The sequence below is a fragment of the Bombus pascuorum genome, chromosome 1 (genome assembly GCF_905332965.1).
Source record: "Bombus pascuorum chromosome 1, iyBomPasc1.1, whole genome shotgun sequence".
In the NCBI taxonomy this organism is placed as follows: domain Eukaryota; kingdom Metazoa; phylum Arthropoda; class Insecta; order Hymenoptera; family Apidae; genus Bombus; species Bombus pascuorum.
In genome coordinates this window covers 33,882,192-33,903,207 of record NC_083488.1, presented here as the reverse complement: position 1 = coordinate 33,903,207, position 21,016 = coordinate 33,882,192, and the positions used below count along the sequence as shown (strand labels likewise).

The following is a 21,016-nucleotide window of genomic DNA, read 5'->3' as shown; positions in this document are numbered from 1 at the left end:
GACTCTCTTGGCGTGATTTTCGCGACGATCGAGAGACCGTATCTCTGGCCGACGCGAGCGAAACCGCGCCACGGCTAACGAACGTTCGCGAAAAAGGTGACCGTGTAATTAGACGCGTTCGGGGCATCGAGCGATGCTTTTCGCGTTTCTACGTGTAACATCGTCTCTCGCGTCAACACCGATAAAAACGAACGCGATTCTTTCTCCCGGCTCGAACAACACCGTCTCGTCCGCCGCGTAATCCCGTTCAAGACCGCAGGACTCGACACGGTCCGTCCCGCAGAATCTCATCCGGGAATTAGTCGTAAGCTCGTTTAGCATACGGCCGTTCCGTAACGCGATAGCAAAAACTCTGTAGACCGTCCGTCCTCGTGGCGCGACTCGACCGCGAGAAAAAGCGACGTAGCGCGCGCGCGCGCGCCATCGGCCCGCCGCCGAGGTTCTACCGAGATCGCGATCGAGTTTTCGATCGTCGACCGCGAGTCCGTTTCGCAAAGCAAATTTTGCGGCGGAGAAAATCGAGGACGAACGAGGGCGCGTTCGAACCGAGCGACCGGAAGGGGGCGAAAAGAAGGAACGAGACCGAGAGAGAGAGTCGGGGCTGTGGAGGATCGACTCGGCACGGGGTTATAACGTAATTGTATTAGTTGGATAGGGAGCATGGCACGAGCAAAGGGGTCCGCCCGTAAAATTAATGCCTTTGGCTTATCAGTGGCCTGACACTTCAGCGCCGCCGAAAGCCTCGCGTTCCGAGCACTGGCGCGGAACTCGAGGGATATCCCGGTCGCGGATGGTGGCCTCCGCTCGCTCGACCGATCATCGAAATAGTTACACGCTGCCCGCGGACGAATTCCAATTTCCCCGACTGGTACTCGTTCGTCGCGGTCATCGCCAATTACCCGCTCGTTTTCGCGCGTTTTAATTACATTACGCTTTTCGAACGGTCGCGCGCGCCCCCTCTCTTTTCCCTTCGTCCTTTCGTCCTCGGGGCGTAACAGACGCGCGCCGTCCGTGTAATTCTCAGCAGCATGGACGTTTTCGGTAGGCTATTTCCCTCCTAATGAGTGCCCCATTAGGAAGTAACGGAAGGTATGCGCACCGGGTTCTGTCACGGTCGTGGAGGGCCGATGCGGCTCGATGTAAATCGGATTAATTAAAGTCCAGCATCGAGGAACGGGAAGTGAATGGAGGTGGGGTATGGATGGGACGAGCAACGGCAAAAGAAGCAGAAGAAGAAGAAGAAGAAGAAGCAGCAGTCGTTCTCTCGGGTTTCGCGATTTCTACGCGGACGATGTTTGGCGATGTTTGGCGATGTTTGGCGATGTTCGTCGATCGAGAGAAGAATCAGCGTATCGAGACGACGCGACGCTTACGCGGAATAAATTGGTTCGGTTGGAACGAGCTTGCGAACGGTTTGCGAGCGACGATATAAAGACGACACACGGTATAGAGGTTGAAAGCGCGTCGAGCGTGACGAATCTCGTTGGCAAAGGCAATACCGAGTTCGAGATGTTGCTGATTGAGACGAGAACGCGGGCGCCTGCTCGCAACAGCGTGGGCATGGTATGCGTGCGAGCGAGTATCCGTGTATCGAAGCGTGGAGAAAAAAAAATTGGATCGGTCACGGACACGTGGTACCGTAGCACGAGATTTCGTTCGTTCCTGATTCGAACCGAAAAAGAACCCCGATGCGCTTCGTCTCTCCCTCCCTCGCTGTTTTCCCTTTTCCTCCGATTCCCCTCTGTCTCCTCGCCGCGTCTCTCTCACCCTGCGTCTTTCTTTTTGTCGCTCCCTTTCTTGCCTCGGTTTCTTCGCCACCGACGACCCCCCTTACAGTGCCAGCCCGGAGCGGTGTGGCGCGTTGTGGCGCGGTGCGGTGCGGAGCGACGCGGCGTGGCAGCGTTGGCGCGGTTAGGGGATGCTGACTCATACAGGCCAGTCGGCGTACCGCATAGCGGATACATGGCGTGTCACCCCGAATATTATTCGACCGCCTGACAGCGCAATCTGTGAATGCGCGATATTGTCTGGTGGTGGAAGCGGTGGCGGTTCCACTACGTTCCGACGGTTACGCTCGGCATGTGGGACTAGGAATGCCACGCGTGCACCCGCCAACGGATCCTCTCCCACACGCCGCGCCGCTATCTTAGCCGCCACTCGATTCACTCGTCCTTTCGCCCCTCCGCGTTTTACTCTCTGCGACTGTGGACGCGACTCGATCCACTTTTTACTCGTCCCGCGTTTACTCGTGTCGCGTTAAATTCCAGCCTCGCCACGTCCCACCTTTGCCAATCCTGCATTCCGTCGCGAATTCCGGTCGTGCGCCCAACGGCCAATTCTCGCCGAATTTCTCGAGGCGTCCGTTTCGTTCGATCGGCCAAACAAACGAACGTGCAAATTGGCACGCGCAACAAATTCGGACCGCGTTCGTTCTTAATTTAGAGCCGTTTCGACGACGCTAACGACCTCGGGAATCCGTGGAAAAAACAACCAAACGACTTGCGGCTTCCAGGCGCCTTTATTCTTTCTTTCGCCTTTCTTCTTTCTTTCGCCTTTCGTCTTTCGCCTTTCGCCTTTCGTCATTCGCCGTTTGCGTCTCGCGGTAAGCGCTGCTTCGAAGAAAGAGCGTCGGTCGCGAACGAAAGTGGAAGAAACGCGCCAACGAGTCTTTCGAACGTCGAAATTCCTGCGTGTTTGCCTCGGCAGCGGCGCGGTCTCGTTAATAGAAGGATCCTCGGAACGATAACAGAGACATCGGCGAGAATAGGAAGCGAAGGGGAAGAACTCGTGGGGTGTGCCGGCAGGCTGGCCGACGGGACGGGGAGAAACGCGCACGGTCTGTCGCATATTTAACGGCATCCCGTGTCAAACGGGGCCATAAAACACGCTTGCGCCTAAATAAAATCCCGTCTTCTTCTGTTCGCGTTGCGTCGACCGTTCGACGAAACCGGGCAACGTGCTCCGCCACCGACAGACGTCGACCAACCTTCCCTTCTCCGCTCTTCCACTACTTTTTTCTCCAATTTCTCGCGCGTACTCGCCTGCCGATTCCAACGAAAGAACGCGCGCGGTCCACCGTCGAGATCCCCGCGTCCTTTCAACAGCTCGCGAGGCACGTCGAACGAACGCCGTTACCACGGACAGACCGAGAAACCGAAACGAAATTAAACTGGGTTTAAAGGTGAAAAAGGAACGTTTGAATCGTGGCGTCGGCCGAAGAGGACGAAAATCGGCGTTCGTTCGTCGAGATATCGGCGGACTGACAGAGATCGAGGGTAAGAGGACGCGAAAGGACGTGAAATTCCGGCGTAGCCTCGCGGATTCACCCTTTGGTCGGCGCGGTAGCCTGCAATCGGTGAAAAGGATGAACGCTTTGTTTCGCGGACGGCGTCGCCGGCCGATATCACGGTCGAACGAGTTTTCGGGGCAGTGGAAGGACGGAAATACGGACGGAAAAGCGAGGTGTCGGCCGAGCAGCGGCCTGGTAATACCGCGGTACGAGGTTAAGCGTGGCTGGCTCGGTGATCGCGCGGCACTCGGGGCTTAGGGTCGGGGGGTCGGTAACCGAGGAGGGGTACGTACGAGCGAGGAGGAGCCGCGAGGGTTCGTTTCGGCCGAGGACGTCGATAAGCGGCTCGCATTGTCCGCCGGTCACGTGGCCACCCTCGCCATCCCGAAACGACGCCTTGTCCCAGCTACCGTCGTCGTTTATATTAAACTCCGAGGTTAATACCGTGGCTTACTCTAATACCGGGGCAACCCTTTGCCCTGCGATACGCCGATAAGGGTTACGCGACCGACCACGGAGATCGTACGGCCGGTCAACTTCTTCCTCCGTTTCTCGCTTCTGCTCCAGCGATTCCCTCCGTTCCACGACCAGCAGCGAGATCTCGCAATTTTCCCCTTCTGTCCGCGACTCGGGCAAAAGCCGAAGAGAATTCAGAAAAGAACCGAAGAGAATTTAGAAAACGGCTGCATCGTCGAACGGACGGGACGACGAGTAATTAAAACGCGGCTTGGCGTTTCGTTTCGCGTGGAAAATCGAAGGAACGAAGGTTTCGCGAACGAGATGCGTTTCGACCGATAGCGAGCGTGCGCGATGCGGAGCGTCGACGCGCGGATGCAAAGAGGGCAGATAATAAAAGGAAAATGGGTAACGCTCAAAGTCAAGGGTTGGGGGACGCGACCCCGACTCGACACCGAGCAACAATGCGCCCGATAGAGAACCGACCGCGACTCGGTACTCGTGGTCCCGGGTTCGCAGATAACGCGCCCTCTCTTTCCACGACTCATCCCTTTGCGCTTCGATTCTCGTTTCCTCGTTTCGTTCTCTCCGTTCTTTCGCGCCCGCTATACTTACAACGCGTTCGTTCGTGATTTTCTTCCGCTCTAGCAAATCCACCAGCGTCTCTTCTAAATTCCGATCGCCGAACCGGTTAAAATATACGTCCGATCGAGAGGGTCGCCCCACAGTTTTCTCAAGTTCGTCGTACATTTGCAAATTGCCTCGGAGTAAGTCTCTTACCGACCACGATTACGGGCCCATCCTCGCTAAATCTGCTGGATCTGTTATTCTTTTCGGATTCGCTTCTCTCCCATCCCGCTACTCATCCTCGTTCGTTAATTCGCACCCTGCAAATCGGACACGTAATACTGGCAACTCGCGTCGCTTCAGAAATTCCGATCAAAAAAATCTTGCAAAGCGTTTACGCTAATGTACGCTAATGGGGACATGGCCTCGTCTATTACCATATCATCCGTCATAAATATATGTATATTTATACAATATATATATATAGATTTTTGCAATCGCTAGAGTTAGTCGCTAGTTTCGCAATTTTCGATGAATTTATCGCGCCTTCTCGATGGGGAATCGACCGGCTCCCAAGTTGAATCGAACGGTTCTCGCGAAGCCCGGTCGGCGCAGTGACAGAGGCTGATTAGACCGTGACGCGGAGAATGCGAAGAACGCGGAATCGCATCGAGTCGAGTCGCGTCCCTTCCATTTCCAGCTCGTCTCTCTCCCACTCTCTCTATCTCTCTCTATCTCTCTCTCTCGACGGTTTCACCGCGTCGATAAATTATCCGAGGTTAACAGGTGAGCGCGAACGACAGACGGCGATAATAACGACAACGATAAACGCGTCAATAATACGCCGGGAGGATCGAGGACGCGACTACAGTGACGGAAACGCGGCTATGCGATCATCGGCGCTCTCGCGTTCCAACGACACGGGCGTTATTCCCGTCGCTGCTGGATTTCCCTTCGATTTGGGTTACCGGTCTCTCTCGTCTTTCTCTGCTCGCTGCCACTTTGATCCGCCGCCGCCGGCCGACATTCCGGTCGGGTCCACCTCCGTTTCCTCGCCGGGCCTTTCGTTTCGGCGATCCGTTTCCGACCGTTTTCGACGTTTCGCAGCCACGCCGATCTATGTTTCGGCGTGATTAACGCCGTCGCGCGTCTCTATCCCAGGTCGCTGGAATGGCTTCGACGAGAGAGACTAACCGCTCGAAATCCGGTTACCCCCCGCCGACCGTCTCGTCCAACGAGAACGTACTCGTACTTAGTCGCTTGCTTATATCGGTTCGCCGAGTCGCAGCGAGCCACGATCCTTCTTACTTTCTCCTCGCGTCGTCTCCGCGGTGTCCCCCTTTGCGAGTCCGCTTCGCGGTGCTCTTTAGCCTCCTCGTCGTAGCGCGCGCGTTCGCGCCGCGCGAAAATCCATTCGCCATTTCCATCGGTTCGAACGTTTCTAGAACGCGAAACGGTGGCACCAACGGCCGACGTATCGCAGCGTCTTTCGCCCGCTATTCCACGGATATCGAGGCCTGGTGGATGCAACTTATGCTCGCGTACTTGCGATCCGCGTCCGGCAGATTTCCCGCGGTCCAAAGTTATATACCGTTAGTTAATTATGTCGTTGATAGGGAGGTAAGATCATCGTCATCGAGAGACGCCAAGTAGAAGCGAAAAGCGCGTAGTAGCGAATACGTGGGTCGCCGATTGCTCACCGGTTCGCCGAGGCAAAGGCAAAATTGCATCGTACGCCACATAATCGTGGGAGTGTTTCTCATCGAGATACACGTAGGTATCGTACCTCGCCGCAATGCCCTGCCGCATAAATATATCTGCGCCGCGACTTTGCATGTCTCTACGGGGTGGTCTGGAACGAGAGGAGATTCGGTGCGAAGCGTATCGAAGCCGCGTTTAGCGCCGTTTTTTCTCTTCGACGTGCCATTCGGTTCGCCGTCGAACAACGTCCGCCAGGAACGACTCGTGAAACGCGTCGAGACCGAGACCAAATCGATGCGCCCGTTACGCGTTTTCGCGTCACCGAGTATGCACGGGAGAAAGCCGAACCGCTGGAACGTAGTCGATCTAGCCGACTAAACGTACTTTATGTAGCGTGCCCCCGTTCCAACGTTTTATTCGAACAATTAGACGCGTGATTCGCGGTTACGAGGCATAAAAAAGGCACACCGGCTGCTCCTCGAAATAGTCATCGATCGAGACGATATTTCGACGAGCGAGCCACGTGGAAGTGGGAACCGATGGCGAGAAAATACGCATACTGGTCGGCGAAGACAGGAACGGCGCGTCGGAGAATGGAAACGGAACTAATCGCGAATCGCGATAAGAATCCGGCTCGGCCCGGATGAGATTTCGCCTGAGTTACGCAACGGTATGCATCGAGCGTGGAGCGTGCAGCGTCGGAGTCTGGGGTAGGTATCTCGCTGAATCTCGAAGCCGGAGGAGAGCTCGGACACCGGAGGATGGCAGAGAGAAGTGGGTCCCGCGTGCCACGAACCGCAAAGGGATCCACGCTGGGTCCGTCGTACGAGAGAAACAAGAGTCGTTGGGGAAGGGAAAGGGGGAAGAAGAAGCGGGTCCTTCGTCGTGGCGAGGGAAAAGAAGAAAAAGAGGGCAGCACGAGCACGCAGGGGTGGAAGGGGAAAGCTCGAGAAACGGGACATTAGCATAAGCTAAACCGAGGTAAGCGCGGCCATATAGCACGATAATAAATAGTCGGTTGTCCCGTATCTACAACGAGACGGTTTAGCATGGGCCGACCTCGTGCTCCCCCTAAAACCCGAACGCGTGTGCGTTCGTTCCGCTCGTCCTTCTGCTCGATCGTTCGCGGACACACGCGTTCGGCCACCCAACGCAGATCTATCGGTCCATCGTCCATCGAAGGAATCTGCGTTTGTTCGCCCTTGATTTTTCGATGACTTTTCCACGTACCACTCCTGTGGAAATCGAGAGAACGCCATAGCGTTGCACGCGTACGAAATTACAGTATCCGGTGAATCGACGGCGAAAACGATAAGTAAACCGACGCGACGATAATTACGAAACGACAATGGGAAACGCGGTGACGGCAACGTGTCCGACGGTGAAACTTAACGGCAACGGATTCTTTACCAGCGTGTCGCAAGCGACACCGACGATCGATGAGCGATTTTCCGGCTAATCGCGGACGAGAGCGAACGAAGACTTATCGCGAGAAAGAGACGGGACGATCGAAGGGACAGCGCAGAGGAGCGGAGCATTGTCTCGGCTGTTGGACGAGGATCGCGCGACGCAACGTGGACGAGCGAGCGGGTATTGTGTCGGTCGGTTCGCGTCGGCGAATCTCGTCCGGGGCTAGAACGGGAATCGCGGTTCGGATGACAGCCGTAGCCGTAGAGTCGCGATAACATCTGTTGCCGTCGATTAGACGAAGCTAGGAACGAGCGGCGCGCGTCAAGAGACGGTCGCGATCGGACTTCTTCCGGCGGCCCTGCCATCGGCCGCGGGAACCACGCCGCGCCGAGCATTGTCCCCTTTCTCTAAGCTTCTCTAAGCTCGTCGAGGATCGAGCGGCACGAGTCGCGCGTGATACGTCGCGACAGGGCCGTCCTCCGCGTCGCGCCGATGGTATCGTGGCGCGCGGACGCCACGCCAGTTACGACGAAGACGGCCTATCCGGTATCGTTGGATCCGGCGCCCGTCAACTCCGCCGGGACGAGCATCTCCGCGTCGAAGCCTCCGCGAATCGAGGCTACGTCGATATCGAAAAGAGTTAGGGCGGTTGCTTTACCTGTGGTGAAGAGGACGATGGCCTTGAGGCAACTGTACTCCGCGGAGTCGACGTGAAGCGCCTTCAATTTTTCCACTTGTTCCTGAAAGATCCTGATGTGGTCCATGAAGGCGACGACGCGATCCGCCGCCATGGGGGAGGCGTGAAGACCGGCCGCGGCGAGCAGCGGCGCCACGTGCAGAGGCATCGAGCACTGACTCGCGTTTAGCACGAACAACTCGCTCCAAACTAGCCTGAGCAGGGCAACCTGGTCGGTGACTTGTAGGTCCGGGAAGAACGGGATGTTTCTGGCCCATTCGACCGCCGAGAACAGCAATCTCGCCGCGAGCTCGCAGATGTTGTCGATTCCCATGATGTTGTTCGGTTGCATGCACTGGCCGTATCGCGAGGTCGGATACGGTTCTGCCCTCAGCAGCAAACTTATGTACGAGGAGAGGTAAGAATGACCGTTCAAGTTGGCACACGCGACCGCGTCACCGTTCGTCAGAGCGAACTGTCCCGGCAAACCTGGTAGCGATGGCTGCGACGGTGGCACTCGACCCCTTTGTACGGCTGCAACAAACCAACCAACTACGTCAATCGTTCGATCCTCTTCTTTCGTCTTCGCGCGAGCTTTTTCCGTCGCCGATCTTCCCCGTATAAATAAACCGTCCACGCTTCCGCCTATCCCGTTACGATTTCGCGCGATCCAGCGTCTATCGCCGCTATCGCTGGACGACCATCCTGTTGGAAAATCGGAGGCGTGTAACGCGCGCGAGCATGTTCCTCCGTAAGAGCCTGCGAATATCGTGGAAAGACGAACGCGCGAGATCGGATACCGTGGCCAAGCGTAAACGAGGAAACGAAAAAGGACGGAATCGGTACGGCAGGAATTTCGATCGAAGCCTGGTCGGCCGTACGCGACTCTAGGCAAACACAAGGTCCGTGGAATACCGTTCGCTGCGAAAAGCATCGAAAGAGACGAAAAGAGAATCGACGAGGAAAGGCAGACGGATGGGAAGATCGTCTTGCACGCTACGTACCTAAGTACGCGTGACTGTCTCTTTGTCGTTTTCTCTGCTTTTCTCTCTTCCTCTGGTAAATGCGTACGCGCGATCGCGCTCTCGCACAACTTCCCCTTCCCCCCGCTACCCCCTTTCCACCTCCTAACCCCTCTCTTTCTCTCCCTCTCTGCCCCTTTGCATCCTTTCTCGGATACCGCGTCTTTATTTTTCCTTCGGGACTGTTCGAGCAACGACACCCCGCTGTGCAACGCCTGAATTCCAACCTCCGCCCCGCGGCTAACGAATACCGTCTCTCCTATCTTTTCCTCTTCAGCCGCTTCTCTCTTCTCCGCTTTCTTTCCTTTTCTCGCCACCCTGCTTCTTCGCCGCTTCGACTAAAAAAAACCTCAGGCTCGACCCTTTCGAGACATCGTTTACGAGTTCTAACAGCTCTGCCACTCGTACGGTACCGAATCACCGATTTCTACGATCGTTAAACCACCCGAAGGTTTCTTCCAGTTAGCGAAATGCCGGCTTAAATCGTTCCAGCGATTCGAACGAGCGAGACTCTGTTATTTCGTTTACCGATCCATCGCCGAGTGCACAGAGGGCTCGCGAGTTCAGCGTACAGTCCGCTGATGTTACGCCGTCTCGATACCGTTACCAGCCGGCCCGAACACGGATACTCGTTTCGTGGCTCGCTCGAGCGGAAAAGAATTCGCGGAAAATTCGCAGAGCGCGTCCAGCCGGTTAACCGGACGCCACGCCGGTTTTCGTTTATCGTCGGTACATCGATCTCGCGAAAGCGGCAGGCGGAAGGAAAATCGACCAATTGAATCTAGACGAGAGACAACGGTAAAACCGTTGGCGACGACCATCGTATTGTAAAATTGGTCCGATCGGTACCGAGAGTACCGAGAGTATTAATTAGTATGGCGAAAAGGTTGGAAAACTGTACGGATAAGGACAAGAGATTCGTAACTACGTGTTGCAAATGTCAAATGACTCAACGTTGCTCGCAAGTCGAGCATTGAGTTACGTATACGCGATTACTCCTCTTAACGTCGTTCACGAAGTCTATCGAGATGGCAAAATTCTTCGTATCGTGGCAACGGCTCGTAATTTCCCGCAGCTAGTCAAAGGTCGAGCGACCGCCGCGAACAGTTGCGAATGCTCGTTCGCGTTATCGAGAGCGTGGCTTTTTTGTTCGAAAATCGAGGAGAGCGGCAGAAAGCACGGCGTTCGGACGATGGAGAACGCGTCGGATCGAACGTGGAATGCGGTGTAACGATATCGATGTAACGTTCGTTATCGTCTTTGAGAATTGCTGGTTTCGCCATGGTTCGAAAGAAGAATCGACGCGAATTCACGGAAAAAAACGGCTCGGCAACAATTCGATAAAGTTATCGTAAACGGGACGGTCGGTGCTCGTCACGTAGCAAAGTCCACGTCGATCGGACGATCGAGGAACGTCGCGTTCGCGTTTAAAAGCCGTGATCGCGGCTCGAGAGCTGGAAAAAATTGCTGGTCGCGCGTCCTCGCGCTGCGTCTCGCCTCGCGAGAGCCGGCGATCTCCACGAAATCGAAGACGGTGCGCGAGAACGAAACGCGAGAAGCGGAGACGACCGCGCGGCCATAGAGAAATCGTCGGACGTGGATTGATGATGCTGACGCGCGCGGTTCGACGGAGAACGGTCAGCGCTTAGGCCCGTGACGGCCGAAAGAGGAACGGGGAGGGGTAGGTTAGGAAAGCGAAATAGACGAGGACGGAGCGAAGAGGCAAAGGAGAGGAAGGGGGGGGCAGGGGGAAAGGAGGAAAGGAGGAAAGGAGGAGGATGCATCGGCCGGCTGGTTGAAAACGCGTACACGAGCACGCGCGTCCGTATTTCAGAAGAATATCCGTCTGCGTTGCGACGCGCAACCAGCGTCGAGCACCGAGCATCGTTCAAAATAATTATAAACATCGAGAAACGACGATCAATCTTCCGTACGCGTTCGATGATAAACGAATTACAAAAACGACGTACAGTTGAAAACGAAAGGCCGAGAGGGATGGAAGGATGAAAGCGCGCGAGAGGAAATGGATGGAATGACAGGAGTAAGGGTTCGGAGCTGGACGTGGATGCGAACGCGAGGGGAGCGGGCCGCTTCGCAGAAAAAGGAGAGTAAGAGCACCCGCGGAGCGCGTGATTTAAAATGCTAATTCTTCTCGTTCGTAGCGACATGACAGCGCGTTGATTAAGACGATCGCGCGCACGGAACGGCGCGCAGAAAGGAATTTCATTACCTGCTATGACATACGGCTTAGAAATTTCACGCGATTCAACGATACGACCTATCCTTGGCGCGTCACGCTCCACCAGCTCGCGGACTCGGACGAGCGGATCGCCACGTTTCCAACTTTCCATTCATACGCGTGTTGCTTCGTTCGCGAACCGAACCAAAATTCATCGACCACGATCACGGTAAAATCGAGGAAACGCGTGCCGGTCGCTGGCCGTTGGCGCGGTGACGGGAATGCCGGCGGTGACAGCCAGGATATCGACCTACATGAACGTCGTCGCGAGGTCATTGGGTCGCCGATTATATTTACACGCCTATACGTCGCTAAAATTCGAAACATTCCGCTGGCGTTTTCATCGCGCACGTTGCTCTCGTCCGGAGCATAATTTCTCTGGTGCGCTCGTTTATCCGCCTTGGACACGGCCGCATGAAACTTGCACGGAATCGAAACGACCCGTCCTACGTTCCGACTCGATCGAGCGGAAGATCCATTAACGTTTGTAAGATAATTACTCCAAATAGAGATTATACGGACCGGTACTAATTCTCCGCGTGCAGCCTCCGACGATAAATAAACACCTACGTAAAAGCCTGCGGCGGTCCCGCAACCAAACGGCCTAATGATGGGAAGAGAGCTCCTTACCTCGGCTTCTTACCTACCTATCCGCTGCCTACTTCTTTCTTTTCTTTTCTCTCGCGCTCGCTCCCACTCTCGCTCCACCTTTCACCCGTTTTTCTCTTATTTTTTTACGTTTCCTCGCGATACCCTTCTTGAAGATGACGCGATTTTCGCAACGAGGTTGCACCGTCGGATTTCTTCCTCGCAAAGAAACGTGCACGATCGTACGGTCTGGACGCGGTTACGAAGAAACGCGTGGAACGTGCCGAGCGAGAAGCGGAAGGCGGAAGAAAAAGGAAACGGAAGGGTCGAAACGTGCAACATCCCGTGCGGTGCAGTTTTTACGCGGTTAATAAGCGGGTGCTGGTCCCCGCGGGCAGCAGTTCCGGCTCGAAGGTGGCAAGGCAAAGAGTAGGCGGCCGGTGAGAAGTGCCGCGAGTCGATGCTATTAAGATTTCCGTATCGTCGTCCCGTTACCGAGACCGGCCAACATACGGAGAGGTTACGCTCGCTGCTTGCTGCTCACCGCTCGCCTAACGTTCCATCGCATCGCCTCGTTCAATTTCGATCCTCCGCTTGTTCGCCGCGTGCTCGTTTCCTCTGTCTTTCCTCTTCGCGCACGGCACTGCACGGTATTCGCTCGCTCCAACGCGATGCCGCGCGAATCGCCGTTCTCCGATCTGCTCGAATCTGCAACTTGCTCGAAACCCTACCGATATATTCCTCTGTTCCAGCGATCGTCTTTCCTTCACCGAGCGAACCGACGTTTTCGCGTTCCAAACTATCCCGTTAATAGCTACGATGGCCGCGTACTCTCCGTAGGAGGATTCGAACGCGTTGCCAAACCGGGCATCCGGGGAAGGACGAATTGCCGCTACAGGAAGGGAAAAAGGATCGAAGCCAGCCTGAGAGAAAGAAAAAGGGGAAAAGGGACGAGAACGCGAAGAGAGAGAGAGAGAGAGAGAGAGAGCGAGAAAGGATGCAAAGGTAGGCAGGAAAGAGAGAGATCCGAAATACACCTGCGGTTCGAGACGGGCAGAGAACCAGTCGACGCGGAATAACTGGTATTAATACGTCACGTAATTACCGTGCGAGAGGTATAGAAGTGTGTGTATAGTCGACGTTGGCCCGGCAGGGCAACGGCAACCGACTAACCGAGGTGGGTTCGAGTTGGAGCAAGCACACGCGCTTATATTCGATGCTCTCCAGAGTCGTCTCTTAGATTCTCTCCCTCTCTTCGCGCTTCGCGTGTACGCGAGCGAGCGCGAGCGAGCGAGCGCGCGCGGAAGATGGCCAGAGAGCATGCATCGTCCGAGCAGTTTTCGAGCGAGCGGAGGTCGCTTCGGGCCATGCTTCTGTTCCGAGCCATTATGATAATTTCGCCGGAAAGAAGGTTACCGCCTTGCTCCGTCGGCGACTACCCTAGGCCTTGCGAGCGCCTCTCTTCCCCGTCGTCGCGCCGCACCGCGCCGTATCGACGGTTAGCCACCCGCGCGAGACCAACGCGCTTTTCATCTAGTAGCCATTTCTCGATTTCCGATCCTTTTCGCGCGGCCTCGTCGAGGCAAAGCCGAATCGTAAAACGCAAAGTTTCGAGCAACTCGCTAAATGGATCGAGGACTGGATGGACTAAAATGGAGAAAATTGGTGGCTGCGGGAGAGCGTAGGTATTCGGCGACAACGGCAAGGATAAACGTACGAATAAAAGGGTCGAGATTCCGACGCTGACGCGGACGCTGACGCGGACGCTGACGCTGACACGGACACGGACACGGATTCTGGCCACGAACGATTCGAAAGGGAAAGGATGGAACAAAGTTACAAAAGGGTTAGACGCATCCAACAACGAAAGAAGGGGAAAGGAAAGAAGGAGGAAAGAAGGAAAGAAATAGGAGAACGGATAGGAGAAAAGGTCGAGGTAGAAGCAAGGAAGAGAGGAGAGGAAAGAGAGGGGGCTGCACGCGGGGCCAGTGGGCCCGCCTAACATTCCCACGGTGCCTGCTCGCGGCGAGGCCTCCGCTTGCATGCTATTCGACGGTACGATCTTACGTTATGCGAGCAACGTTAAGTTCGCGAGGATGGCATACAAGGAGCGGAGTGGCAGAGAAAACGGAAGGGCAGCGAACGAGAGAACGGGATGAGAACGCGGAGCAGATCGAAACGGGAAACGTCCGGAGATCGGATCCGTTCGCGTAAAAAAGAATCGCGTACGCGCCACGTTATTCGTTATATTCTTTTCTCTTTGCTCGCTCGTCCGATTCGTGCAACGAGCACGTAACGCGGTGCTTCTGGCGCGATCGTCCGTTTCGCCGGTTCGCTCGCGAGGAAATCGATACCGATCGATCAGGGCCGAAGAAGGTGTTTTCCTCGCGAGAAACTCGCGACGTTCCGGTACGTGCCGCTCTGTTTACGTTTCGAGACCCGAGACCGGCACTCGAATCGGCCCGTGGAAGAGGCGCGCGGTCGATCGCGTGGGAGTCTCCCAGCGTAAGAATTTCTTCGAGCGATGTCCTTCTTTCGTTCCGGCTCGCGGCCGACAGAACGCTCTTTTGACCTACTGTCTTTCAAATCGGCCCCTTTCCCCGTGCGGACGACCGGCTCTCGTCTTGTCTCGTGGCGACTACTTTCGGAACGTGATTCACTCCGATTCTCCTTCGTTCGTTCCCTTCGTGACCCTCGGAAATCCTTGATACCTGCGACTTTTATCCGGAACGAACGCGCGTCGTGCTACTTCGTTGCTTTTAACGAAGAGCAGCCTTTCGTTGTCCGCTCGTCGTCGTCGGACAAGCTTCTTCGGCAGAGAAACGATTTCGTAACCGCAACATTACGATTAACGCGCGATTCGACTGAAATTCCTCGTAGACGTCGCGAACGTCTTGGTTCTAGGCGAGTGTCCGCGCGCGTCTATCGAGGACTGGTTCGCGGCATAAGGCAGGTGAGTTTTACGAGTTAACGGCTGTTGATATTTGCATCGTGCTCCTTTTTCCGGCCATAATTGACCGTACCGATCCCCCTTCCTAAGATTTCTTCGATCGTTTCGCTCCGCTCTCGCTCCTTCTTTTCCCCTTGCTAGCGACTCGCGACTCGCGACTCGCGACTCGCCATCGATCGTCGCTTACGCACGTTCGTTCGAATAAAACGACGCGTTGGAAAAAATTATCCCCGTTGGTCGAAAATCTGTAATCGACGGTGCGCTCGTTCCTTTTTTTAGCCACGGTCTCGTCGTTCGTCGAGCTAACTTTACGTTGTACGTTACGCGTTTCTTCGCGCTCGCCTATGAAAGAAAAGCGAGGGAAGCGTACGAAAATGCATCGCGCGGCAGCACGATGAGCTGGTTAGATGGTAGCAAACGGTGAGAAGAAGGAGCGAGCGAGACGCGCAAAGTGGAGTAGGAAACGCGAATAGAGACGCGTCGATGTCTCCGTTCTGGCTGTCAAAGGTACGGAATATATGTATATGCTTATACATGCAGGGCGAAAGAGATAGAACGTAGAGAGCAGAGAGCCGAGCGTGTCGGTGGGTGTGCGCGAAGCTGACTAACGTAGCGCTGACCGCCTTTTCCGAGTGAACTTTCACATTCTGATCGCGCGAGAGCTCTGCCGGTCTCGAAGGTCGTTTCTCCTCGCTCGAAGCGGATCGCGGGCGCGTTTTTCTCGACGATACGAAACGAACGATAGACGATGGTCGTGGAAATTTGACAAACTCATCGAACGGAATCGAAACGCCACTGCAAACTGGTTAGGTGACGCGACAACAAGTAAGATAGGGGAACCGCGCGAGACGCGAGACGCGAGACGAAAGGAAAATTTGCCCGACAGTAGAGCAGGCAGAAGGAACAAAGGGTAATAGGCGCAACGGTGTGGACCTTGCACCGTTCTGAATATGCATAACGAGCTCGAGTTCCGATCGCAATCCCCCACGAATGGTGTCAGGTACTCTTGACCCAACGATAGTTTTATCATGGTAATGCGCCTTCTTTGTATTTTAATGCTCGCAAAGAGATTATGCAGGTAGGCAAATACGACCAGGCGAACGGTTCGCTTCGTCTCTAGGTATAACGGCTTCGTAACGTTTTTCCTTGGTTTCGGATCGCGTAATCGCGTAATTCGCGCATCGCTGCCGTACGTTCGCAAACCTCGCACCCCACCATCCTCGCGTCGCTAACGATTCGAATCGACGCGCAAACGAAAGGCATAAAAAGGGAATTTCGCGTGGGAAACGAGGCAATCGATGGTCGTCGATCGAAGGAACCGTCACCGGTTTGGAATCCCGTCAAAGTCGTTCGCGCCAAACAGAATCACGTAGCTTGGCGGAATCTGGCGGATCGATCCGTTGGCGGAGCTGACGCCGCGTCGAAAGGTTCTTTGGAAATGGAACGCGATAGGTACAAAGTATAGTGGAAGTTTCGGGAAGAGTCTGATCGAGCGAGGTAAGCGACGAGTAGCAGTTAACCGTAGATACAGCTATAGTTTATAGGCGAGTTCGCGTCCGTTATCGCGTTTCGCTATTCCCGTGCGAGATATCGGCGCGGTTGATTCGTCGAGGAAAAATCTTGCGAACGCTGGCATTTATCAAACTCGGCTCGATGGCCGATGGCCGGCGAACCGACGATCTTTCGTTCGGACTCCCTAGGGACGAGGCTTTATATCCGACGTTATCGCGGTCCGAGGTTCGTACGCGAACTCGAGCACCGAAGATATCGCGCGGAGGGCGGTCGAAGAAGAATCTCCCTCTGCGTCGTGTGCGAAGGATCAAGAATCGACCGTCAGTCGGATTACTAATCATTTCCCGGGTCCGAGAAACCTCGCTAATTGATTAAAGTCACGATCCTGACCCTGCCGTAATATCGGCAATCTCTCCTCTCGGCGCACACTGGGGAGAAAGGTGGTGTACATGGAGGATAGGGACAGGGAGGAAAGCAGAGAGAGAGAGAGAGAGAGAGAGAGAAGGAGAGCCGAAGCGCAAGACGAAAAAGAAACGGCACGAGATAAAAGAGTAGACTTTGCACACGCTCTCTCCTCCCCGTATGTCGGCTTCGCGTAATTTTTTCCATCTCGCTCCGTCTCGCTCGCTCTCCAACCTTTTCGCATTCTCGTCCTTTCCTCCTTCTCATCCATTTTGGTTTGCCCCGAACGTTCGTTCGAGCAGCCCGACCATCCGCCTTCGTCGTCCTCCCATTGTTGCATCGTTCCAACCCGGCAAGGGAAACAATGTCTAATTTCAGTTAATGCGGCTATAATGGGCATCGTCGTTGCATCGGCATACCGCGCGCGGCATGCTTCGACGCTGAGAGATAAGTGAAATCCACCTTGGCACACCGGCGTCTCTATACCTATACCCGACTCCGTATCTCCTGCTAGACGCGAGTCGTTCACCAGATATATCGGCCTCTATCGAGAATTTCCTAACAACACCGATTCACCCGCGATCCCTGCGCGCAATTACCGCGTCGTTTAATCGATCGCTCGATCGACGATCCTGTACTCTCGCGTCGGACGTTTCCGGGACCGAGATTTCTACCCGACTCTACCTGTATACAGGTTCTACGCGAATCCTCGCGCGATCCCTTCGCCGACGGATAAATATTTGCCTGGCGAAAATTATCGCGAAAAGATCGTTCCGCCGGAGGATCTTAGAGACGCGCGGCAAGGACAACCTTAAGAGGCGATTCGCGATTCGCGGCTCTTGCCGTACGTTTAAACGGCGTAAAACGCTCGACAGCAGTCGTTTCGTATTCCCACGGGTCGTCGTCGCGTTTTACGAACTAATCCTAGTCGCGAACGAGCCGAGGCGATTACGTTTACCGATTTTCGGATTTCGTTGGAGAATTTTCAGCGGGACGAGGATGTGGAGTGAGCGAAGTACGCGCGCGAGGCCAGGATCCCTTTTCCAAGCTACCGCGAGACCGAGGACGAAAGAACGGACGGACACAGTTCCACTAAACGTACCTTCTTCTCGGCCAGTCGCAATTAAGGGTTAATTAAATTGAGCGGCTTCCTAGATTTCTGTAATCATCGCGGACAGTATCTGCGGGGTAATCTTGAGCGCATCCTGTCTGCCTCGGGGGCCCCACGGAAGGAAGGGGCCCCCGAGGTAAGGTCATGCACCCCGCTGACCTCGGACCACCGACTCGCCCCCTCTTGCCCCGGCGAAGCCCCTTCTGCCCGCCAGCCCCCTCGGCCGCAACCTCTTCTAGCCCCCTACCTTGCCCCGTTTCACCGCGTCTTGCCTCGCGCCGCCTCCTCTCTCCTCTCCGAGCCTCTCCGATCCTCTCCTAGCCTCTCCTCGCCGCATCGCGCCAAAGGCTCGCTGGGTCGCTTCGCTGCTCGAAACAGCCTCTGCCGCGCGCGTACTTTTTGCCTTCGACGCTTCTTCTTCTTCTTCTTCTTCTTCCTCCTATCCTTCTTCTTCTTCTTCTTCTTCCTTTCGTCTTTCGGTTCTTTCTTCTGTTGCGTTTTCTTCTCGCCCTGGTCTTCGTCCACGTCTCTCTCGCCGACGATGTTCTTCGATTTTCGATTCGACGTCGCTGCATCGTCGTTGCTGACGTCGTTGATATTTAACCGATCTATCGTCAACATTCGGACGAGGTTCCTTTTTCGCGTCATGACCACGACGATCGCATCACGGTGACGACGACGACGACGACGCTTTCGTTCGTTTTTATCCTTTGGATACTCGCCTTAGCCGTTCTACTCCGTTCCCCCGTCCCATACCGTTCGCCACGATTGCCCCGTTTCCTCTCGGCCACCGCTCCTCCACGCTCGTTTAACCTCTGCGTTCTCCCTCGCGTAGTTTTTTCCCTTTGCTCGCGAGGAATCACGAGGTAAAAGAAACGTCGGTGGAGTGGGTAGATGTAGACGGTTGCGTGCTTTGCGAGCGAACTAGCGAACGTCGTCTCGAATTATTATCAAAAGCCGAGGCATCATCCTGGATAATGAGCGGACGTTACCGCGACAGGGCAGAAAACTCGGGTCGCCGTCTCGTGGGAAAAACGCGACCAACACTCTCGGCCACTTACTGGCGACGTTACCGCGATCCTGGCTTCCAGGCTTTCAACGAACGGGTCCGATGGCTATAAAACTGCGATCGATTCGTGATCGAACGTCGGAACGCAGCTAGGTCTTGCACCGCGGATTCGTTTGACAGGCGTATTCGGTGTAGTCGCGGGCCGCTTCAGGGCGCGATATACAGCTACATATACGTGTCCTAGGATCGGCATGCTTCTTCGGACCGTGCTGCCTGACTCCGTTCGTGTCGACGACCGTTTCGCTCACGTACGTCTCGAACAAGGTCAGATGGTATCTACCACCGGCTAGAGGAGCCGGGATCGCGCGAACGCAAGAGTACCGCGAGGAACGTAGGAAACGTGGGATAATCGTTTGTCCGAATTATTCGGCGATAGATTCGATGGCCTGAGACGCGACGACTCGATGCGCCGGAACGCGATGCCGTTGGGGTCGCGAGGGACGATGGAATTGCCGGGGGGAGAAAGAGGAAGACGGCAAAACTTGAGACGGAAATAAGTACACCTGGTCCGTCCGTTCGTCCGTCCGTCCGTCCGTCCGTCCGTCCGTCCGTCCGTCCGTCTGCGTCGGTGACCAGCTCGTGCGTGCTCCAGCAAGGTCAGATGTTATCGCCACGTAAACGAACAAGTTGGAGAGAAGAAAAAAAGAAGAATCTCGGAAAGGGAAAGGCGTGGGAATCTTTCCGGGGTTTTCGTGATCGCGGCTGCGATCGGGCGAATCGTGCGATCCCGATCTACGCGTTTCTCTTTAATTCGCTGGATCGGACGGAAGGTGCGGAAGAGCGAGAGAGAAAAGAAACGAGAGAAGAGGTGGAAAACGTGGAGTCGCGTCGACGAAACCGTCCGGTACCGGCGTGCATTCGAGAGAAAGAGAGGGGAGGACGAAGAGATCGGTATCGACGCGCTGGCCGAAAGCAGAAGGTGAGGAACTCGAGCGCGACCGAATCGAGAACGCGTCCGGATATAAATACGCGCACTTGTCCCGCGTTAAAACGACGAGAGTTCCAAGGATGCTCGAGCGCTCGCACCCGCTGCCGCTCGTTCGATGCCTCGAGAATCCCTAGCAAATAAATAGAAACGTTTCCGCCTCGTTGAACTTTGATCTTACGGACGGACGGTGATGCGCAGCGGTGCGCGCGATTCGCAGCCGTTGCTCTATTTTAACGCGCGCGTCGCTTCGCTTCGACGGAATTCCCTCGATCGGTTCCAAAGGGAGCGAGCGACTCGATCGGACCGAGATGCGATCGAAATCATTCGGTACGTACCTTCCCGGCGCATGCCCATCTTCAGGCACTTTTTCAATCGACAAAACTGGCACTGATTCCTATGGTGTTGGTCGATGGGACAGTTCCTATTTCCTCGACACGAGTAAGTTAGGTTTCTCCTGACGCTTCTCTTGAAGAAGCTTTTGCATCCTAAAAAGAGGCAAAGTTACAAATTAAAATCTCTCTTTTCTTTTTCCTTCGTTCGTTTCCTCTCGTTGTACTCGCGACTGGAATGCGCTCGCGTTCCATCTACGCGGCCGATGACGCGCAACCGCGCAACGAGAAAGCGAGACAACGCCGACGACGGTAACACCGACAGGGACACCGAAAATTACGCGATATCGGCCGATCTCTGTCGGAGAAGCAACGTCGAAGCAACGTTCATCGAATCACCCTTTTAACCTGTTTAGCGTACGCGCGACTACGGCCCTGTCCATCTGTCACGCGGCGGCACCTCTGCCCGCTGCTGCTCGTTAAATCGAAACGCGTTTGCCCGTGTCATCGGCCCTTCCGCGCAAAGTCATCGCAATTTCTCGGCAAATCGTCTTTTACCTTTCCATCGAATTTCCTTCCTCTTTCGCGCTTTCTATCGCGTATCGAGCTATCGAAGCGTAGCTTTCGATCCTCGATACACGCGTGCCATAGGAATCGGAGAATTTGAGCGAATACCGCGAACAGAGGAAATCGACGCGACTCGACGAAACGGCCAGTCGGCCGAACCAACGAGCGGATAGACGCACCGCCAGTACTTGGAAGCAATC

General features: G+C 55.2%; 1 protein-coding gene across 2 annotated transcripts in view; it reads right to left on the bottom strand.

Annotated features, from left to right (window-relative positions):
• Positions 1–21,016, bottom strand: part of LOC132911923 (nuclear receptor subfamily 2 group F member 1-A) — a 50,766-nt gene that overhangs the window by 20,075 nt on the left and 9,675 nt on the right. Inside the window, exons 2-3 of one of the 2 annotated variants that reach the window (XM_060968968.1) lie at positions 20,256–20,405; positions 8,082–8,633 (exon numbers count right to left, since the gene is read on the bottom strand). In XM_060968968.1, coding sequence (XP_060824951.1) covers positions 8,082–8,633; positions 20,256–20,405 — 702 coding nt within the window. The remainder of the gene's footprint in view (positions 1–8,081; positions 8,634–20,255; positions 20,406–21,016) is intronic. The other variant, XM_060968978.1, reaches the window with a different exon arrangement.